The 23,724-nt window shown below is 46.8% G+C and overlaps 2 protein-coding genes across 2 annotated transcripts in view; both read right to left on the bottom strand.

The window, feature by feature from the left end:
* Nucleotides 1–23,724, bottom strand: part of Vdup1 (arrestin family protein Vdup1) — a 30,443-nt gene that overhangs the window by 1,683 nt on the left and 5,036 nt on the right. The window contains exons 2-5 of the mRNA XM_084594421.1: nt 9,167–9,292; nt 4,186–4,409; nt 2,886–3,068; nt 1,796–1,981 (exon numbers count right to left, since the gene is read on the bottom strand). Coding sequence (XP_084450547.1) covers nt 1,796–1,981; nt 2,886–3,068; nt 4,186–4,409; nt 9,167–9,292 — 719 coding nt within the window. The remainder of the gene's footprint in view (nt 1–1,795; nt 1,982–2,885; nt 3,069–4,185; nt 4,410–9,166; nt 9,293–23,724) is intronic.
* On the bottom strand, nt 14,729–15,962 carry LOC146198953 (uncharacterized; the record flags this gene model as incomplete). The annotated part of the gene is made up of 1 exon (XM_084595876.1): nt 14,729–15,962. A coding segment is annotated over one exon (918 nt), but the record flags the coding sequence as incomplete, so codon positions are not given.

The following is a 23,724-nucleotide window of genomic DNA, read 5'->3' as shown; positions in this document are numbered from 1 at the left end:
TGTAAAGGTCGATGTAGGCACGCGGTAACGTGGAGGACACTGCGAAGTGCTAGCCCCCGGTCGCAGTGGCTCTTGACATATTCATATTCCACAAGGGGACTTGTCTGCACTGAAGTATTCGCATAGTTCAAGGCGAACAGCACCGATGGAGTCTATTGGAATGACAGGCGTAACAGGGTGCAACCACTGGTGAGTCGAGGTTGGGAACACGAGGCCTGTGTATGACAAAAGAGATTCACTTGCTTGGAAGGTGTTCGTTGCGTGTTCTTCCCGCAACAATAACGCACTCGCAACGGCGAAGGTCACTCAGGGAGTTTAAATGAACCCGACAAAGTCGGGTCGAGTCGGCCTATCGGGCTGAAAACTGGCTGTCGCGCTCATGCATACTAGGGTGCCGAGCTAAATGCCCGTCGAGCGTGTTGAGTTAGCTCGACGGTAGGGATTAGGTTGATTCGATCCGACCCGCTGGGGCGAGGAGCATGTATACGCAGACGTGTCGGGTCAGCGCATCCTCTCTTGCCTATACTTGCTGGTCGGACAGCAGCAGGAGACGGGACCACGAGCTGTTCGTTTGCGCATTCCTTCTCTTCCTCCTCTCCCTCTTGCTCGTGGTTCGATTGCTCGACCCAAAATGTAACGGCGATCTCGGCCCTACAGAAACGGGTTCATGTAAACCCGGACGGGTCGGACCGACTCAGCCCTACAACCGGCTCCCCCTGACTCGACCCGCTAGCGGTGGGTTAAGACGGCGGCCATGCACTTATCGCAGCGCGTGGCTCCAAGAAGTACGGGAAGGGTAAGTCGAAACAATACCGCCAATATGGCTGTGACAACCGTAACGTTGAAATAACCAGTGCGATGACGACACGTAGGCGACATGGGACGATAGGGAACGTTGCGTTGTGGTGATTAAGAGAAGTGGTACGCGTAGTAAGAAAAGCGCCTGTGTACGCGTTAAGGTAGTAGCGCAGAGCCCAGTATTCGATCGGCCTATGGTGGTCGCTCGGGGTACTGCCGTTTGTATGTTCTGTTTGTTGCTCTTTTTGGTTGGATGCATGTATTTGGAGAGCATGGCAATCTTAATTAAAATTAAGGGGTGTGGTAGGTAGCAAGTAACCAATCAGGCTGGTAGAATTGTTATCAATTGGCTACGATTCGAGTGCGGGTTGGGCCCGGAGACCCAGGGTCTATTCGAGAGTTTTGATCTATGACTAAGCGCGACATTTTCGGCTAGGTCGAGGTAGCCAGACCCCACTTTTCCCAACCTTGTTGTAGGTGCTGTGAAGTCGTGTGTAAAAAGTTCAGTTAACTTCTTTGCTATCTCATCAAGTGTCGCTATCCATCATTCATCGTCCCTCCACTTCACTGTCCCAGAAGAACAAGACCTAAAATTCACTATCCCCCTACTTGATTTACAACCGCCCCTTCTACTTTCGCCTTCTCTTGAAATCTCTTACTTCAATGGACTTTTACATATCTCTCTTTCACATACGCGTACACCTAATGCACATGCCCATTTCAGATAGCGTGCCATCTAATCGTTATTACGTAACAGCATATACGGGACACAAAACCGCTGTCACTTGGAGGCAGTGACAGATGGTTAATTCTTGGTGAGAAAGGAGCTTTTTACCCAATTCTCATGCCATGATTTTTACACTTCTAGGATAGTTTGTAACATAACTCTTTAAGGTCCATTTGTCGTTTGAAATGACTGCAATGAACGCATGGAAAACACGAGATCAATGACATGCGTGTCAGCGTGTATGCTTTTGCATATAGGCATGGCACTCACGTAGACGTCGTACTGGATCCGTATGAGGTGGCATCCACGCAGGTTGGTGGGCGGTATGGGCGGGATGTAGAGCATCTCGTTGCGCCATTGGTCTGTGGTGCCGGCCTCGATGCGGCCCTTCTCCAGGAAGGCCAGCTCGCGCGTTTCGGCCTGGACGACCTTGTTCTTGGCCGTGTACTGGATCGTCTGCGCCGAGGGAGTGGCAGTAGTGCACGGAGTGACAATGGGGCGGAGCTGTGCACGGTTGGCATCCCACAACCCACCACGCCCATATCTGAGCTCTATAGAACATCGCACCGCTCAGAGGGCAAACACGTTCGAATCAAACATGACACGTACTCGTTTGTTCACTTTATTGGCACGAACGCATCAGCGAGCATTTAGGCCTTGGTCGGCTGAGTGGCCGAAGTGACTTCACGTGGCTTGCACCACCACGCTAGAATGACGGGTGTTGCAGCTTATAAACAGCGTATTAACAAATTCTAAATTCATTAATTTTCCTTTCATATAAGCAAGTGGTAACAACAACAGAAAAGATAGCGTTGTCGGTTTCGGGATCGCTGCTACCGCTACAGATGATTACAGGAGAAAGGCGAGCATCGAGATATTCAAATCAAAAATATAGATATAACTCAATTTAAAACAGCATAAAAATATTCTCCGAGTGCAATAAAGTTGTACATAACATCAGGCAAACAGTGTTAGTATGCGCATTATGAAGATGAAGCAGACCGAGTCCTGCGAAACTGAGTGGGTGGAAAGAGACCTGCGTGAGCGTGAGCAATGGAGTGACACAGCATACGTCTTATGTGAATGCAGGCAGAGATTCGAACCAATTTCTTTTTTTAGAGTCATTGCAACATCACCGTTTTCTTATTACCAGCAACATTCGACGTCACATAAATATAGTCATTGAGCCTGGTATATCCAACATCGCTGTTTTCTCAGATGACACTGCGCTTAACAATTTCGTTCTACGGGCCTTGCTTGAAGCACAATGTGGCCCAGGCTGTGCTCTGTGACCTCGCCGGAAGGAATAGCACTCGCGGACGGAGTAGTAATAGGCGGCGTTATTAGCGTGCGTACACACCTCGGTAAGCACGGCCCTGGTCTTGCGGATGGTGGTGCGCGTGTTGTTCTCGATGCTGGCGAAGATGCATATGCTCTCTCCCGGCACGTAGCCGCCCTTGTCGAGCCGCACCCGGCACGACAGTCGGCCTGACGAGAAGCACGCCATACCCAGGCTCTCCTCCACTTCGCAGTGGAATGGTTGCTGCATCATGGGTGAGCAAAGTGAATGGGCTAGTATAATATACCAGAACCGCCGACAATTTAAGCAAGGCAAACACGGAGCGCAGAGAAACAGAGCACAGAGAATGGAAAACCAACTAGGCTGACAGCTTGTCATCTTGAGTCCGCCAAAGAAACGAGAGCCCAAAAAGCAAAACAAACAAAGCACATTGTCTGTCCAGTATACATCTTTTGTCTAGTTCGCCGTCTTTCGTAACGCTATCAACTATGAATCAAATAATAACTCGCCCAATTGGTGATACGTCGAACGCATGAGAATAATTACTAAACTTGGGGGCTATAGCCATAGATATTTCTTTTTACATCACACTGCACCTCGGCATATTCACTCCGTCTGGTAGCAGTGCAGCAGTTTCGTTATCTTCAGCATTGCTATCCAGCACTGTAACCTCAAGCCGTGTTGGTTCAGTATGTCATAAAATCCTACACTTTAGCAATGATCCTTTGTACGAACATTTGAGGGAATGTTTTGACAGTCTTTACAGTTTTGCAGTATTATCCTTATTATTGCCTGACCCCACCTTGATCTCCTTCTGTACACAAAGTTGTCTGGCTGCAACCGTGCTTTTGCTTGCTTAAGTTACTTTGGCGCTGCTTGGGTATCCTTTAGCCGCCCTTATTTCTTGAATTTCTATGCTGCTTTAAACAGTGCTAAGGAAAGATTAATTTAATTTGTGGGAGACCACCAATCTACAAGACTAACATTTTCTTGCTAACACCTGTGTTTTATGCCTTGATAAAGATAAATTACAATAACACGCATTATTTTTGGAGCCATTCTTGTAAGCTGTTAAATTAATTAGCCTTGAAGCTGTCTCCTGAATGCGTACACCAAAATATAAATTTGGCGTGAGCTGGACATAATATTAAATGCAGTGTAAATATTTATGTATTTCGCGGATTAGTTAGCCGTTTATACACATACGACTACTGACATAACTTGCAAGGTGTATAACTTAAACAAAACGCACGATTTCCTTGAGGGCGATGTAACTCGTACCTAACAAATGGCTTTAAAAGCAAGTGATCGCCCGTTGTCTATCGAAGGTCAGAGTGTAGGAAAGTGCAAGGTTACATACCGTGAGCAGGTTGGGCTCAAGGTTGAGGTCGATGGGGCTCATGACGATGAAGACCTGCTGGTTCTTGTGCGTCAGGCCGCTGGGCTCCTTGAGGGCCGCCTTGCAGAAGTACTGCACCCATCCGTGCTTGCCCAGGAACGTAGAGGGCAGGCCCAGGGGAAGGCCCAGCTTGAAGGGGAACGAGTGCACACCCGGTGACAGGAACACCACGCGCGCAGGGGAACCTGCACCGAGCAGAAGCACACATCAGCCTCTGCGTCGCAGGACAAGTCGACATCGTTTCAGGTTGCGTCGCAGGACAAGTCGACATAGTTTCAGGTTGCGTCGCGGGGCGCGCCCATTGGCACACAATGCGCCTAGTGCAGGCTTGCAACCCCCTCCTACTCTGTCTCTCTTTTTTTTTTTTTGCACTAGTCCGCTTTTATGTTGGTATATTCCAGTCGTACCAAAAGCGAATCGCAGCAAAATGCAAAAATGTGCACTCTAATCCGTGCTACATCTGGATTGCCTCACTGCAGCAATGGTAATTTGCACGCCGTTGACAGTTATAATCCCATGCATGCACAATGAACAGCACAAGGAAAACTGTCATTACAAAAACCTTTGCGTATTCTTCTCATTACACTCCTTGTAAGCACCTACATAGCACCAGCGGTGGAGTACGTAGCGCGTAAAGCATGGAACCCTCGCCGTTTATCGGTGCTTTGGCGTGTCGGCACAAGCACTTGATTTTGATTTCTTTCGCTATGCAGTTCTTCCACATATCTGAAGTGAGGGAAGTGTGGCGGATGGAAATAACAAGGAGGCCATAGCGTTGGCACATGTTGTTGTGGCTTCGACTGATGGAAGAAGGAGAAGAAAGTGCACCGCTCACGTTGGCATATTCATACCTGTGACGTTCTGCGCACACTGCGAGCCAACCAGACTAAAAAAAAAACACATCCGCACACCGTGAAAACAAACAAGAACACTACAGGCCCGTGCGTGCGAGGACAAGAACACGCGTGAGGAAATCCTACGAAAGTGTACTCAAAGTCAGCAAAGAACGCTTCATAAAGAAAGACGTCCTGTGCTTTCCAAACTGGTAAAAGACAACGTTTCAAAAGGACTTTTCGGTCACCTGGTTAGTACATTGCGCATTCATAAAAAGATGTTTTTTATAAATGTTAGATTAAGAACTGAATGGTACTGCGTCAACGGGTCCCTTCCATTCGCGACACTCGCTCACTAGGTCCATCTTTTTTCAACTTCAACCAAGGAACCTTCGTGTCCCATCTAATGAAGAATGGAAAGCCTTGGTGGGCTATCGGTAGCGCACTCATGCAAATTAGTCATATATTCTTTTCACCACAGTTACTTTGTTTATATTGTTACAGGTGCCTCTTGGAGAAGTTTGAAGTCAATGCGAATACTTTGACCTGCTTCCCCGATATACATGCCCCAGTTGATGTAGTCATTTCCATGAGGTGCGGACGGACGGACGGACAAAGTAAGATGAAAATGTAGCCGTTAAATGCACTCCTGCATTAAAACTTTGACAGCCTGTTCACACAGTCGTTCATGAAAAAAGTTACTGATGGTGTAGAATTACGCAGGGAAACATAAATAATGCTGTATTCTTTATACGCCTTAAATGTACTGCAATAGAAGACCTTGCACAGGGCGCTACGCCGTGAACAGTCAAGGGAACGTTCGGCGATCAGTCGTAGAGCTTGTGTCAGCACGCGCACGAGCGTCGGAGCGAGCATCGTCGTCGTCTTTCCTGACCGGCAGGCGTTGAACACGTTTGTCGTCGTTCTCTTCAGCATCAGGTGCTGAACATATCAGAGACGAATACCTGTTTTACAACTTCCCCAGGGTAAAAATTCTCTTCAGCATCAGGCGCTGAACATATCAGATACGAAGTACCTGTTTTACAACTTCCCCAGGCCAAAAGGCGCCATCCTGTTGTTTATGGCGATGTGACGATGGCATGATCGTAGTAAGGTTTCAGGCGGTTACTGTGTACTATTTCACGGTTGTGGCGACGGTGGTCAGTGGATGGCGTAAGGGGTTTGATGAGGTAGTTGACGGGGGATGTTTACTTGACAATACAGTAGGGGCCCTGATACTTGCTCAGAAGTTTGGATGAAAGGCCGGGACTGGAGGAAGGCACCCATAGCCAGACCAAAGAGTCTGTACAGTAAGCAGGAAGAAGTGCAGATTTATCTCGGGTGGTTTTCTGCTGCTGCTGGGCGTGATAAGTGAAGGACGGGGCAAGCTGGCAGCATTCTTCAGCATAAGTTGCAGCTTGTGAAACAGTCATGAGTTCGGAAGAATTCGGTCGGTATGGGAGAATGGTACCCATGGTACAAGAGGGCTCACGACCGTACAGGAGGAAGTTTCGGCGATAATCCGGTGGTTGCTTGAGTGGCAGAGTTATAAGCGAAGCTGACGAATGGAAGAACGCGGTCCCAGTTGGAGTGGTCGGAAGCGACATACATTACCAGCATGTCGCCCATGGTGCGGTTGAAACGCTCAACCATTTCATTTGTTTGCTGAAGGTACGCAGAGGTGGCGCGGTGAACGACTTTGCATTCTCTAAGAACAGCTTCAACACCTTCAGAAAGGAAGGCTGGACCTCTGTCACTCAGCAATTCTTTGGGAGCCCCGTGGCGAAGAATGATATGATGGAGGATGAAGGAGGCAATGTCTTGGGCTGTAGCAGACGGCAAAGGCGCTGTTCCGGCGTAGCGTGTGAGATGATCAATTGCAACGATGATCCAGCGATTGCTTGTTGATGTGCTAGGAAGAGGGCCGTACAGGTCGATTTCAACGCTCTCAAAGGGCTCAGCTGGGGAGGTCAGCGGCTGCAGAGGAGCGGCGGGCTGGCGAGGTGGGTGTTTTCGGCGCTGACACTTTTGGCAGGACTGGACGAACCGACGAACATAACGGTACATCCCACGCCAGTAGTTACCGCTGTCGCAGGCGAGTGAAGGTTTTCAATAAGCCGGCTGGGGCAGACTGAGGATCGTCGTGGTAACCGGAGCAAATCACAGAGCTCAAATGGGTCGGAATAACAAGCAGCCACTTTCTACCATCACAATACAAATATAGATACAGGCATAAGCAGAAACGGAACAAAAACAAAAGCGTTTGTAGCCTGCCGCCATCCCTCCGTGTTGCTGTTGTTGTATAGCGTCCACTACACTGTGAATATGAACCAACCAGACCAGAGCAAGACCTGTTTCAAAGCTCATTTGATGTCTTCTGGCTTGCGTGACAGCCTTGTTCTCCTGACGAGAGAAACACGTAAGGCTCTGTTTTTCTACAGCTGACACAGCCTCGGGATACAGGGAGAGGCAAAGAACCGAGCCGGCACGTTGTTGCACTGCCGCGCTCACTGTCACCCAGAAAGCGCAACACAGGTGAAGCTTTGAAGAAAAGGCCAGCAGTAGTCAGCCTCAAGCTTTCGCGTGACAGGAAGTAGGTTCCGTCACAACTGTATCGTTCAGCAACGCCTCCATCATTCCTGACGGAACCCATTCATACTAAAAAAAGAAAAACAACAACAAAAAAAAAAATGAAAGAATGGAAAGGACATAGAGCACTGTGACGCTTACGTTGCAAAGTGCGCACGACACACTGTGACGCATAGTGTCGCGGACTTGTGTGCAGCTGTGTGCTAACGACCCCATTGTCTTCGCGAAAAAGAGACCACGTGCCGGAACAAAAAGAACAAGAGACCGAATGAGCCTGTCTCAGTTTACTATAGGCAACATAGGAAACGTGAAGAGTTTCCTTTGTCACTCTTTATACGCAGCAGAAAGCTTTGCCAACCTCCAACGAAAAGTTTTAAGCGTCGTCGACTTTCCATTCGGTGCCAATACAACAAATGTCTTGGCAGCGCAATTTAACGTTGGGCAACCTGGTCACAGAGTGAAATATATTGAGCTATTTGAACACAACAAGACTAAATTACAACCACTTGAAAGCCAAGCGCTGCCCTGTGTTCTTGTCTCTGCATGGATCTCTTCTGTTGGTTTAAGTTCTGCGTGATCATGTTCCAAATTCCCCATTTTTTTCCACCAATTTTTTAACCTTGTAGGACGGTGCAGCATATCATGTGATGTGGAGCAAAAGAACTACGGTAAGAAAAGAGGAAAACAACGGTCATGATATAGGGCGCAAAACAAACTTGCGGTGGAGAGAAAAAAAATGCAGCAAATCTTTAAACTTTGCGCATAACTTCTCACCAAGATTACCGGGGACTTCTTTAAAAAAACTGTTTATGAATTTTTGGTTAAAATTAGGAGCGAGAAATTGCTAAGCGTTTTCGCTCTGCTAGACAACGTGCTAATTCAACGACAGCTGCCATCGTGATGGTGCCGGTCATTCGCTAATGCCTAACAATTAACGTCACACTATTCACCGAAACGTAAAATAGTGCAGTCATGGTTAAATTTAATTTGCATTCACATACCGAAACGCATTGTGCTTTCACAACTCAGAACAGGAACATATGAAATATTTCACAGTTTAAAAATAGCTGCTTGTGCTAGAAATTCAAAGACGTCTTACAAGCAATGAAAAAAGGCAGTGAAAAAAGAAAGAAAAACAAAATCGAGGATATGAGTGTCTCAGTGTAGTAGTCGCACAAACCATATTTTCCTTTTGCCATCATTGCAGTATTCAATGTCGACTGCTGTCCATAAACTTGTTGTCGTTATTGATTTGCCAAAAAATTACAACACATAGTAAAAACACCTCGCGCATGTTATCCGATCGCCCACCAACCGCTTTAACTTGAGTCCTTTAGTAAGCCGTTTTTCAAGCTCGGAGTGAGCGGTGAGAAATGCACCGCTATATCAATATTCAGATCTGTAACTTCCGTCATTGCAGCGCAATTGGCGAGCAGTAATGAGGCCCCGGGCCGCAAACGTTTTGGCACGGACACCACACAAGACGCCGTTACTATCCTCGCGGACGTATCCACGCATACCTTTGGGCGTATTCTCGCCAAGCAGCCGCATGCGGAAATCGATGTAGTTCTCCCGGTCCGTCGTGTTCACTTTGGACTTGTCCGTGAGTCGCACCACGCCTTCGCCAACAATGTGGAAGTAGAGACCTGCAGTGGTAGCAAACGAAAAAAAAACAACAAAAAAACAAACAGTATAAGTATATCGCACACCACACACGAGGTGCGTTCGTAACAAATGCAGACGCAACTATTAGCTTCACGCAAAAGCGGGCAGAGCTCGGTGGCCGCATTGCAAGACAAGGAACTGTTGTTTCTGGTTGTTCCTGATCATCGCCCTTGTCGTTGTTAACGCCAATAGTCCACGGAGAATTGAAACCTGTTTCGGCGACGGCAACACTGCATGTTTAAAAAATAAAGGCCTTACCACCCGGGGATTTCTGAAGCCTTGTAGTAGCCAACACTTACACAAATAATGGGAATTGAATTAATATCTATGTGTCGCTAATGTAGAGCAAATACCAGCAGATTCCCCAAGATTATTCGCAATGGTAGCTAGCAAAGACCTCAACCTCTGCACACTGAGACGAGCAAAGGCTTATGACACTATCAGAATGTGTGTAGAGGCAACATTTATCACCGCACAAAGGACATGTGGTAAATTTTAGGTTCAATTACACTGGAAGGAAATTTCGGACGGATCGGCTGAGCGAATTTCGGCTTATTTTTACAAGGATGCATAATAGCATTGAAAATTGGTAATATTGTGTTATTGACAGGTACATCGGTCTACTGAAAATAAAGATACTGTTCTTGCTTTAGAGGCTGAAATAAGTCAGTCTGAGAGGGCTGAGCAAGTACTATATACTACTGGAGGTATACATGAGTCCAATCAAAACCAGTGAGAGACTAAACTAGATCCTCTCAGAAGCAGCGCTACGCAAATCAAGGCTGTCAGGTTAGGAAGAGCTTAAGTACTTGTTGATTAGCGCCGGAGTGAGGCCCAAGGGATTAAGCGACCAGAGAAGGCGATTGGACGTCAGTAATGGAAAGCGAGAGTAATTTGTGTAAATCTGGTGATGTTTGTGCCGTGTACCATGACCAGTTGTGCCTTATGCTCTAGCTGGTAGCCTTTGTTGGGCATCTTACGAGTGACAGCTCGTATTTGGAACGTCGACGAAAGCCCATCGTGCAGCACGCGTGAACATGACATTGTATATATGAGCCCCTAGGAAACAGCCGGAGGGATTATAAATGGTTGAAAGTCCTCAGCCGAAGATTCAAGATACTGGCGAAATTCTGCGCACCCACTCGACTAAGGGCACGGTTGCATCTTTGTGGCGATTTTAGGCTAGCTTCGGCATAGATTCCACAGCATGTAACATGAAGCGGGTGGGTACGGTACAACCGCACTTTTTGGCACGATTTATAAGAAAACCTAAATATCCTAATAAATTTAGTATAGAGGGTTCCCGCCCATTGTACGCCTGTAAAAAATGTAGAAGTATCTCAAGGTAAGTTAACTTCAACCAAATATTTATATATGCGCAACCTTTACCCGCGCTGTAGCACTGAGAGAAGGAAAAATGCGCAGCGGCAAGGACCTGTAGCATTTCACCCTTATATTTATTGGCAGTTTTGCATAGACCAAGCCAAAATCTTGCTTGATGGTCTTGACCTCGATGTGTGCCCAGAATGTATTGCACATGCATATTATCCTGCAGTCATAAACTGCCACTCTATTCGAAAGACCGGCCGACATAGGTATAAAGCCTCGCTTTAAGCAAGCCACGCGAACGTGTCTGCATCATCTGGTAGAAGCGCGACTCCCTCTCAAAGAGGCCTACCGAGTCAGCAGCTCTTGCCATCTAGGCCACATCATGTAGTATCATGACGTCACAATACCCGCCGACCAATTAGTGCTTGGCCACATCATCTACAGACTACCACCTGCCAGGGGCATCTTGTGATTTTTCACTCACAACACCAACGCCAGTTTCAGCAGAATGGTCCCTTTAACGCGACCCCCCCCCCCCCCCAAAAAAAAAAAAAAAAAAGGGTCCCGAAGCATTCCGTCATATTTAGTGTAGAGTGCGGCGACAATGTACACAGACCACGCCTACTAACAAGAAGATGGTATACTAGTGGAAATACCCTTTGAGAGTTGACCTTTTCGACAGGAAAGAAATGTTTTTTTCGAGACGTGGGCGAAACCGTCCGCTGTCTCAGCAGCCCTTCAGAACATGACCAAACTTTTCGGACGGTGAAAAACAAAAACAAATCATGAACGAAAGAAGCAGTAAACTTCTGGTAAAATGGCAGGCCAGAGAAGCATATATACACTCAGTCGTGTCGATCAAATGTGACTCGCATCGCGGAACCGGTTCGCACAACCGAGCGAGTCGCGAGCGAAGACCACGTCTGGGGCTCCCCCAGCTTCCTTTTATTTCGATCATAAAACTTTCCTCTCCGATGTTTAGGCGCTTGTTTTCCTGGAGTTTAAATTTAGTGCTATCGACGACTCGTAAATGGGTATTTATAGCTGACGATCAGGGAAGAAAGTACACAGCAGTGTAGCTAGAGTTTTCTATGTTTTCATTCGTCTCCCAGATTATCTTGGAAGCACCGGTGTTCGCTGCTGATGTTCGAGTCCGCTGCTTTCTGGCGTCAAGCGCTCATGATAGACGTCACGTAAAATTGGTTGGTTGATTTATGATGTTGAGGGTCCCAAAGTGACTCAAACATTTGAGAGGCGCCATAGTGGTGGAATCCAGAAATTTCAACCATTTGGGGTTCTTTAACGTGCACTGACATCGCACAGCACACGGGCGCCTAGCTTTTCGCCTCCACAGAAAAGAGGCTACCGCGGCCAAGACTCGATACTGCATCCTTGGGCACAGTAGTCGAGCACCCTAACCACTGCATCACCACGACGAGGCGTCACGTAGAGTAGACAGTTCGAGATTGACGCTGTTGAAATAAGGCGACCTATGTTATTTCTGTAGTTTTACAAGAATTCGTAGATTCCCCTAACAAGCGGCTAAAACGTGCGTACTATACTCCTTGGAAATGCATATATTACATATTAAATATTACATGCAGGCCAGTTGGACCAAATGTGACATTTCGGCCCAGATTGAGAGAATCACTTCTTCTTTTTTTCTTTTCCTTTTTTTCTGCGAGTCATAAGCAGTCGAGTACTTCGGGTGAATAACGCAGCCAAAATACCGAGACTAAATTCTTGATTCTCGATATATTCAATAAGCACGTCATATAGCCATCCTGAAACAATCTATCAGGCTTGTCCGCAAAGTGGAAGACGGCCTTTTGCGAATCAGAAAATGGTGACCTTTATTTGTACGGAGAACAAGCATATTTTGTACAGTACGATTCGTAGAACTTCCCGGTACTCACTTCCTGTGGCCTGCACGCCAGTTTAATGGAAGACGAGAGCAGCAAATATTTAAACGAAAATAGAGTCCACACTTTGGTACGACGTTACGCCTTGTCACGTTTTGTAGATTTGGAGGTCGGAACAATACGGAGCTTTCTACCGGGCAAAGTAAGACGGCCCGTCGCGCATGGCCCGTCCGGTTCCGGTCAGTGCACGCGAGAGCGTGGTGTGGAAACACTAGATCTCAAGGGCTCGCGTGAGGCGCCTCACGGTAAGAGAAACGTGTCGCGGAAGTGACCTCCTTACGAACTTTATGCGCAGTTCGGCTCTGATGTGCCTGCTCACGCCGACAGTTCATTAGATGAAAAGTCGTCTTATAACGACACAGTCGTCGGTGTTCGACCAATGTGCAGCTGCATCATCTGCATCCTATTTCGTACTTAATGCTGCTGCATCTTGCAGCCTTTCCTGAAAAAGCTTTCACCAACTAATTATTGCACGCAACGAATATTGCTGTTTAGCAGCACTAAATGCAAAGCGAAAGGAAAAAAAACGCGCCGATGATATATATATATATATATATATATATATATATATATATATATATTCTTCGGACCAATTGAAAGTAGTACGGTCTGTAAGGAGGCGGTGGAGCGGTGCAGCAATGGTAGCGAAATTTCGAATGAAACGGCGAAAGTACGAAGACAGGCCAAGGAAACTGCGTAGTTCCTTAGTCCGCTGAGGGCGTGCAAAGTTCAAAACTGCAGCAAGCTTGTCAGGGTCGGGTCGAATGCCATCGCGGCTGACGAGGTGGCCCAGGATCTTGATTTCTTTCTTGGCGAAATTACACTTTTTTGTGTTCAGCTGGAGACCGGCGGATGCCAGGCACGTTAATACTTGATCAAGGCGGCATAAATGATCAGAAAAAGTCGCAGAGAAAATAACTATGTCGTCCAGGTAGCACAAGCATGTTTTCCACTTAAGTCCTCTAAGAACAGTGTCAATCATGCGCTCAAACGTAGCGGGGGCATTACAATATATATATATATATATATATATATATATATATATATATATATATATATATATATATATATATATATATATATATATATATATATATATATATATATATATAAGCAGGATGTCACATAATTTTCCCAATTATCTATTTTATTCTAACAACAGTTTCGGACGGTGGACCGTCTTTCTTCAGGGTAGAATTGAGAATCTATACATGTAAACAACAACAATAATTCGGGCAAATTATTCCGACCCGAATTCCCTGGTGCCAAGCAAACAAAAGCGCCGCAGAAGAAATGAAGAGTAAACTGGAAACAATGAGCAAACACTTGAGGCACAGATCGAACCCTTCAAAGCAAGGAAGAGAACCGGACGTATAGTATACCTGTTTGGGAACTAAAGATAACATTGTGTCTTTCACCCTTCTACCCTTTCGCTTCCTTGACGAGCTCGGCAGGCAGTGATTTGGAATTGCTCTACAAGACGGATGCCTCAGCAAAGAGACTGAGGCGTGGTGGACCACCGGCAACGCTCGCTTTAGTCGAGTTTAGGCCGATGGCGGCGGGCACTGTGGACTGATGAATTGTATCTCCGCAGGTGGGCCAGTGGAGCAAGTCAGTAGGGAGCCGTAGGCTGAGGCCGAACCATCTGAGTCTAATCAGCAGGCCTGGGCGTGGCTCAGTACTTTCTAAATCGCCGCCTCTATGCTAGACAGCTCTGAGTTCTGACGTCGGGGGACACGGCGATTATTAGCTCTGGGTAGCGGCGGCGCTTCTCACACGCCGCGAATGCTTTGGAAGCTGCTCGTCACGCGACGTATTATAAAGACCACCCACGTAGGTAGCATGAGGTATTTGGGTGCACCGAGTTTTCGCAAGAGGACGACGAAGTGTGTCCTCTTGCCTCGCGGAAGGGACAAGGTGAAGAAGAAGTGGGACTGGTTCCGTGTTACTGCTCGCTGTAACACGGCCGGGGCCCGGCCTTCGTCAAGAAATGCGCAGAGCAGCCTATGCTTTCCGCTTAAATACATGCGCTATCGAAGGACATGTGACAAGTAGTGACACTGTAATGACAATAGAATAAAATGCACGTACATCCACAAATAATACATTTTCAAAGAGGTTATATCATTTCATAATGGCGCGTGTGGCGCTCATACAGTACATTTTCGGCGTGGCATGCAGATACATAACAATTTGACACTCAATGTCCGGTCACATGCGCACAAGGTAATGATTAATGCGTATTGCATCTTTTAAGATATTACCAGGAATCATACGCAAGATATGTAATCATCTTTTGCACACAAAATAAATGCAAAATCCAACACACGAGGAGCAGTCGCTAGTGAAACATACAGAGAAAGATATTTTATATGCTTACATGTAGAAAGTTCAATTCAAGTTTACTGGAGCACTCTTTTGTATTAAAAGCAAATACATGTAAAAACGTAAACATAGCATGTCATGCACCTTCACTTCAATACTAATCACGCGGCTTGGAAAAAAAAGATATTTTCCCTAGGTTTTCATTGAGACCAGAAGTAACTGCATTGAATTTGTAGATTAAAAAGGATTCTCGGACCTCTCTTTCATGATGAGATATAAATCCAGATTCCAGTATTGTGGCTGTAATGTTGTCAAAAGAATGGCCCGGAATCGCGACATGTTTGGAAAGCGGAAGGTTAGGCAAGCTTTTAGCATGTGATCTGTGGTTGTTGAATCGTAACCGGAACGGCAGTTCCGTCTGTCCAATGTATTGGAGTCCGCACACAGAACACTGGAGCAGATAGATGACATTGCTACTGTCGCAAGTGAAATCACCTTTTATTTTACAGTAAAAGTCTGATGCTGTGCTTTTCACTACTGTAGTGGTGGTCATGTGATCGCACACCTTACAACGTGGCTTTTGGCAAGGGCGGCTGCCAGTTGAAAGAGGGTTAGTCATTTTAGATGAAGTTAGCAAGTCGTGCAAATTTCGCGACCTTCGGTATGCGACACGAGGTGGTTGTGGGAAGATTTGGGTCAGGCGACTGCTCTGCATAAAAATATGATGTTTTCGGAGAATGCCGTTAACATTTGGTGCTGACGCGCAATGGGTTAGCACTAAAGTGGGGTTCGGTGATTGTCGAGTACGTTCATGTGAGCTAAGAAGATCTTTGCGGTCCATTACATCGGCGCGTTTTATTGCGTCGTCAATAATTTGCGTTGGATACCTTTGTCTTGTTAGGGTATCACGCAGTTTCCCGCAGTTGTCAACGAAGTCGGAATCTTTTGAACAAATTTTTTTAAAACGAAGTGCTTGGCTGTATGGTATACTTGTCTTACAGTGCCTTGCATGGCTGCTCTGGAAATGGAGGTATTGATGCCTGTCAGTCGGTTTCCTATAAAGTTTAGCCACAAGTTTAGTGCCAGACAAGGACAAATACGTTGAAAAAATTTATCGACGATGCCGAATATGATTCTGTAAAAGAAATGGATGGGTGCACGCTGTTGAATCCTGCTATAAAGGACATAAGTTCTGATTCTAAGGTTTCTCTGATAAGGTTCCTCACATGTATAATGCCCATATGGCTATTGATGTTCTTCGAGCATCAGTAACTCTAACCTCCCTCGCAAGACCAACATGTTAGCTATTTGCTGGAGGCGCCAAACTGGGACAGTTCGTGGATTTATGACCCGATCGTAGCAGGCCTATGGCCGCCACCATAGTGCGGTTTAAAGTCGGTGTCTCGAGCAGAGTACGGATCATTGCATTATTGGCGTGTAAATAATTACTAATTCGACGCCCCGACTTTTTTTGGAGATTGCTGTTCTGTTAAGCACAAGATCGCCCACCAATTTCGCAACAAGATGATTTAGTAGATCTTTCAAGGGTGGTAAATTAAATGATGGCCCCCTTTCCCAATACTCTCTCCCTATCGTTAGACAGCTAGCCCTGCACTGATGAAATAACTCGCATCCGATGCCCGCTAATCTGCGATGACTGACTTGTTTCATTCTTTAGTTCGCTATATTACGTAAACAACGATAAGTGAGCCCATGTCACAGATTCGGTCCCGGCCGGATTTGGAGCTAGGTCGCTGGTGACACACGCGGCTTAAATTAATATAAGCCACCCCCCTACACTTACGTAAAACGTAAAAGTAGGTAAATAAAGCACATAGATAAATGAGACAAATAAATAGCATTAAAATCATTACATTATTCTAGTTAGGCAAAGAAAGGGTGGATTCTCAAAGAACATATACTGTTCAAGCGCGTCTACACAAGTACAAGTCCCCGTTTCTTTACTGTGTTGAACATATCAGAATTAATCAGGTGTAAGAGAGCTTTTTCCACACATTCAGATTTTCTTCATTTTTTTTTTTATTTTTTTTTGTAACTTTGCAGACTCCCGACAAGGCTGTGTCAGCTGGCGTGGTCGCACGCCTTCGCCAAAGGCCGTCCTTCTCTCTTCCTTCCAGGTCTCTAATCAGGAGATGCAAGACGACACGATCCGCCCTCAAAGAGGCGCGTGCCACAGCAGCGGAGCAGTCAGCCTCGGTCTTCGTCGCTGCCGAGATTGCGGCGGGTGCGACGGACCTTGGCACACGTTGCCCACGCGCTGAGCTCCCACGCGGACGTTTCGACAATCCGCGCCGACACGGGAAGACCGAGACGGCTGCGGAGACTTCCTTCGCCCGTCTCAGCTTCACGAACAGCAGCCGCTAGCGCATACATCTTGTACATAGCGCTGAGCAGCGCAGCCTTGTCTCGTCCCGAGAGCCTCTGATTGCAACGGCAAGGTCAACGTCAGAAAAGAAGCGAGGAACGTACCTCGCGAATAATACCAGTAGAAGCTGATTGACGAGTTACCTAGACTGCTCGAAAGACATTGTCTCTGTTGTTATTTGCTTTGCTTTAGGCCTTGCAATTATGCGCTGGTCTTCTCTGGTGTTGATCAGCTTGTCTTGCTGCATGCCACTTAAAGGGGTGTGAGGGCGACTTCATCCAATTATCATTCTTCCCGGTAACAACTGATTTTGACGCATTTATTTTCAAAATCGACCTGTGATGGCTACCGTCGTTTACTCAGGTTTTAGTCTTTTCTACGATATCAAACCTCCATTTTCGGTGGGAGCTTCGTCCCTGCGTGATTGAAGGTGTTGGACAACTTCAATTAGTCCCGCCGACCCTTTAAGTGCTGCTGTTTTGCTTGGTATTCCATTTGCTTTTTTAAGCCCTTCCATCTTTGTAGTGCAGGTTGTGTGCGGCCCATTTTCTTGTTCGCCCTGTTGTCGTGGTGGCGATTCATTTCCCTGTTTCTTCCACGTTTCGGGATCCCTTTTCTGCCTTCTCCATTTTGGACTTAGCAGGCATGTCTCTCTTCTGCTGGCGCTTTCCTGCCTGTTCTGTTTTTCTGTTTTCTACCATTCTCCTCTGTCTGCCTTCGCGTTCGAAGCCTAGGTGAACAACGAAAACAAAATAATTGGTTTGGCTTGCAGGGTTTAACCTCTCAAAGCGATTCAGGCTATGAGAAACGCTGCAGTGAACGACTCAGGCGCCTCGCAGTCGAGCGCCTTAACCACCACTGAACCACCGTGGCGGGACGGAAAGAGAATAATGAAGGACTGCTATCAAAGCTGAGGGCATCTGTACCCTTACTTGCAAGTAGGAAGTTCGTAGCTTTCTTTTGTATGTATCATATTTATCCCGTGTTACGACCGTGCTGCTGGCACCGCACCGTGTGACCAGGCGAAGGTCGGTCCAAAGCACGGTGCCGCCTTCCCACGCTTCGCTCGACAAAGGAATCGTATCCGTAGAAGGGCGCTCACCGATAGAGACGGACACAGAACGAGGATGGAACACTCGTCCGAGGGAAAAGGTGACCGGGCGATAAAGCTGTTGCATGCATCCGTTTGAACGGCTGTGAGAGCAGACAGCCCGGGGTTGTTTTCAGCCGCTGCCTGTGGTGTCGCACGTGTCCACTGTGCTTCTGAAGACGGATATCCGCTTGCACAGCGATTCCTGCTACAGAAGTAAGATGTAGCGCAAAGAAGACAAGGACAAAGTAAGGGATACACACACGAGCCCTTATTTCGTCCTTGTCTTCTTTGCGCTACGTTTCCTAAAATGCAAACGCACCAACTCGTCCAATTCAGCATTCTTGTAAGATGTAGAGTCCTTCGCCTCCTCGTCCTCCCCGGGGTCTAACGGAGCGGGCGATCGAGTCCATCTACTATCATTACTGCGCCAGACACGTGTAGAATGAATTGTGAGTTATTTGTTTGGTTGGTTGACTTTTCCAAGGGATGTATACCCTGTGTTTGATAGGCTATCGCTAGAGGGGGGGGGGGGGGGGGAGAGAACCAAATGACTTTAAGGATAAGGACGATGTTAAGGGAGAAAGGATGGTCTGGACCACGTGAAGAAGGCTCATCTCCTATAAGCTCTTCACCATGAACTCTTAACTCTTGACGTTTTGCACTTCGGTAATTGTCATCACGTAAAAGAAGCTCCGCAGTCTCAGTAAATCATCTAGCTTATGTTTTCTTGATTAATGAATCCCGTGTTCGCGCTAGACCGAGCACCACAACATCCGGTGCAAAAACTGCAAGTCGATTTCAAATTGTGCACTACGAGAGCGCAGAGACAGCTCATAAATCGAGACATAATGGAGTATCAATACACGTCCGACATGATGAATGAATATGTTTGCTCCGACATGTATGAAGCCATGACGAAATGAGCAGGCATGCAGTAGGTTTAATAGGGAGAGTATGGTCAAGCTAGTAGAAACACGTGGCGGAATACCGCGTTCGTTCGGCATTCATAGAGTCATCGTTGCTTTGACTGGCCCGTACCTTTCCCGTGAAAATCAATCTCCACGCATCGAGATCATTGAAAGCTAGCCAACGTACGAAGACCGACAGCCGCTCAAAATTGTTATTAAAAATGCTTGTGGGAATATTTACTTGACAATTTGTAAACAAAAATCTCTCTCTCTCTCTCTCTCTCTCTCTCTCTATATATATATATATATATATATATATATATATATATTGTTAGATATGTGACATATAAGAACCACATGTGGGAAGGCATATACTTCGTTTTGCGAGGTATAGTTCTTTTTTTTTTTTTTTTCGTACACTGGTTGGTACAGCGATCTAAAGAGTGTTTAGGCGAATCGTCAGCTTATTTTAGTCGCCATCAGCAATAAACTTGACTGTCTAGCTGCGTATCATTTATTCTAGCGTTTTTTCTTTCTACAATAATTCAAGGTAGTACGCTTAGTCCGACTCGCTATTTACACGAGGCTATTCAATCGGCGTCATGATTTTGGTGAATTACAGAAATGTAGGCTTGATGCATACATCCTTCTGGCGAACATTTATCTCCGCATGTCCTTTGTTTTCCTTCATATTAGCTGCTCATTTTACAGTTTATTATGTCATGTCTACTTTGATACAAGCTGACAGCCCCTTGGTATGCTAGGACATGAGTGTAGCGTAGTGTTTGAAAAAAAAAAATATATATATATAAAGAATAACCTGGCAACGGCGTTTGCCTTACGCCGACCCATATTACCCGGTAGCATCGTTTATCCTGCCGAACGAAAATTGAACCCGCCACAGACGCCAAGCTTCACCTCTGTTATTAGCGTTAACGAGGATGTACGCATGTAATCTTACGCGAGAGAATATTGCCGGTCGAGCGCGGTGAGGCAATGTTTATCATTCACTCGCCGGGGCAGATTGCCTGTCAGTCTAAGTTTTTTTTTTATTTATTTAAACTGACTTAAAGACGAGGTTGGTGCTTAAGCTGATCGGGGAAAGTGATGAAAGCCGTGTCTGAACAAGGTTTTATTTCCTGCCCATTTAATATTTTGGCTATTCTGGTATGGTGGGCGGTGCAGGGTATGTTGTACGCTTTGAGTTGCTGTGAGTGCAGTCTGGTGAAAAGTGTGGTGTGCGATCTGTGGTGTGTGCTGTGTTGCACGGTGTGTGATGCTGTGTTTGACGTCGGTGTGCCGTGCGAGGAGTGGGGTGCGTGTTTGTGTCGCGTGCAATGTGATGTGCTGCAGTACAGAGAAATTTGTAGCGAAGAGCTCTGGGTTAGCTGAAATCCCTCAGTACACGAATATTATTATTATTATTATTATTATTTTTTTTTTTTTTTTTTTGCGGTTTGCCTCAATCTAAAAGCGGCAACTGCGACTGAAATTCTGGCGTCTGGGCCGCCTCCTGCCCATATTCAGAACGCCAATGCAACATCATCACCGCACTGAATGGTAGCTGTGGTGGTTGAGCAAAAACCTGATAGGTCTCCAAAGCACTTCAGAAGTATGTATACAATTAAGCTATAGGCACTTTGATAAGTCCTTCCCGGAGCACTGACGTCCGAATCACGGCCTACAACCTAGCCGAATGCAGTCCCGCTAAGGGGCTTCACTCAAAGTGTGTTTCGCTTTTTTTTTTCTTACATCTTACAACAACCGTCGTGCCGTGCACCGAGCGTGCGTGCGTGAGTTATGACGAAACCGGCATCGTTAACCGAAGTGCCGTTCGGGAGCACGCTGCGCTGTTCAGACGACCGCATCGTGCTTCCGGCGAGGGGCAGGCGACGGTCCAGCCTGAAAGGGTCTGTCTCTTGGGGAGGCCTTCACCCTAGTCTTGTTTTCCAAGTCAAAGAAAAGCGAAAGAGCGATTGAGGCAGAGATAAAGTTGAAGAGCTGGGAAAGAAAACGCGGAAGTACCCATTTTTTATAGCGCACGCTCGGCCGGTGCGGGAAGGATATACACAAAGAGAGGAACTAACGCAAAATAAAACAAAGAAACAAGAAAGCACATTGCGGTTTCTCCGTGTACACCTTCGAGTTGCTTTTTCCTGGCCGGACACAGACCCGCACGCGTCCTTCCTCTTTCATCTTGCCCTCCTTCTCCTTTTTTCACGTCTTATCGCTACAGCAGGGTCCGCAGCGGTAAAAAGAAGGGGAGGGAAGAGCAAGTGTGCACGGCCTCTGCGCCCTTTGTGTTTCCCCGACAACCTCTTCCCCCTCCTGCTGGGCGGTTGAATGATCTTGGCCGCCGCAGCCGTTTTGTGCGCGAAGCAGAGACTTGTCTCCGTCGTGCGCACGGCTTCGCTATCGGTCGCACGTAGCGTGCGATACACACAATGGTAGGAATATATCGCGGCCGCCGCCACAGGTCCGTGCCCACACTAGACAGATGCGGTGAGCTGTGAGGCGGATCTTTGCTTCTTCGTACTTATTGGCTGCAGCGGATTCATCTTCTTGGAGTGAGAGTTCCCTTGTCGTCTCTCCGTCAAACCGTGTAGCGTGACTGTAAGTGAAGCCTCCCCTACAAGCCTCCCCCCCCCCCCCCCCTCTCTCCCCTGACATGCAAATTAACCGGCCAGCGGGTGGTCTTTGGTTACGGCTAGAGGCACACCAACGCGTCGATGCGTTCAGATTACCAGCTCCAACCGATTCGAATCTGATGTCTGTGGTCCAATGCTTCACTTGTAATGTAATGACGATGTGGTGTGCAGCAGTAAGCGAACACGGATTTCTTAATATTTTTTCAAAGATATTTTTGTCGCTGATGTCATTGCGATATATCTGCGCAACATGAGGAATAAGAGACAGCATCAGACGACAGCAAAGAAACAAAACAAAAAAATGGTAAACTGATAACTTGCACTGCACCTATGAGAATATTTTGTACTGGACAAAAGTTTCCCTAACTTATTATGACCGCATTTAGGGCTGCAGTACGTATACGAACACCAACTAGCCCCTCTAGTTGTGTTATCGCTGGGAAGTTACTATGTCACAAGAGTGCTTAATAGCCGTATTTTTTAAATATAACTCTACACTTTCTAGATCCTGCCTTGAACTATCTTTGAGATAGTTCTCAATTTCATTCGTATGAACTGAGCCGCACATCAATGCGTTGAATGTCGCCTCGTGCGAGAAGGCAAGGTTATATCATCATCATCATCGTCATCATCATCATCATTAGCCTGACAATACCCACTGCAGGGCGAACGCCTCTCCCACATTCCTCCAAATAACCCGGCCATGTGCTAGCTGCATCCACTTGACCCCTGCGAACTTCTTAACCTCATCCGCTCACCTGGCTTTCTGCCGCCCCATGCTACGCTTTCCTTCCCTTGGTATCCAATTCGTTACCCTTTTCGATAATCGGTTAGCCTCTCTTCGCACTACATTCCCTGCTCATGTCCGTTTCTTCTTGCTATGAAAAGGTTATATCTGTGAGCTGAAATTCATACGAACTGAACAGGATTCGCACCAATAGAGTCCCTGAACAAACAGAGGCAGATATACGAAGGAGAAAAAACAAACAAACAAAAAAAAACAATCACTCTGCAAGCACGCATAATAAGGAACGGGGAGACACTTCACACGTGGATCATAAAATATAGCCACATTCTTGGTGCGGCTGACGTGGCTCGGCGGCGCACCTGCTGTCTTTGTTTTCTCCAACGAGAAACCGCAGCAGAAGCGATGAGAGGAAATGCGTTTCTGATGATCGGCCATTCTCAGAAGCAGTACGCAGAAAACAGCCGCCGCGACGACACATTCCGCAACCAACTCAGCCAAAGGAGGGCGGGGGCGATGGCGTACACTCGTTGCTTCTACCCGCTACGGCTTCAACGCTGAAGCGGAGATGCGCCTGGCCTCGTCTCACCTCGCCCGCTGCGCGTTTTGCAATCGAGGGTTATACGGATTGCAGGCTGTATGAACCGCATAGACGTATGGCTGAGTAACGCACAAGCGAAGCGAAACGTTGACATACGTTGCTGCTTGTGCTCTTTGGACATCAAGTGACTGCCGCCTCTCTTCGAAGAAAGCATCCGAAACGCATCAGTATTTCGAAAGAACTTGGTTAAACAAAAGAGAAGCTGCTACAAAACCATAAAGTTGTCGTTGAACCCGTAAGATTACCCCAAGTGTGTTGTTTGTGCGAAGGGGGGACCGACTCCAAGATAATGCGAAGATGTCCACGTGAGATGAATAATAATAGAGTGAGAATGAAAGAGAGTTTGGAAGAAGGCAGCGCAGTCACTACTTTCACACGCACTCACCCCTTTCGAGGCCATCAACAATTTCGCACCCCCTAAACAGTGTTTACATCGCAAGGAATCCTTCGTACACG

This window comes from Amblyomma maculatum, chromosome 2 (assembly GCF_055883805.1).
Source record: "Amblyomma maculatum isolate TAMU_Amacu chromosome 2, ASM5588380v1, whole genome shotgun sequence".
In the NCBI taxonomy this organism is placed as follows: domain Eukaryota; kingdom Metazoa; phylum Arthropoda; class Arachnida; order Ixodida; family Ixodidae; genus Amblyomma; species Amblyomma maculatum.
Note: the sequence above shows the minus strand (reverse complement) of the source record. Positions and strands in the feature narration are given on the sequence as shown.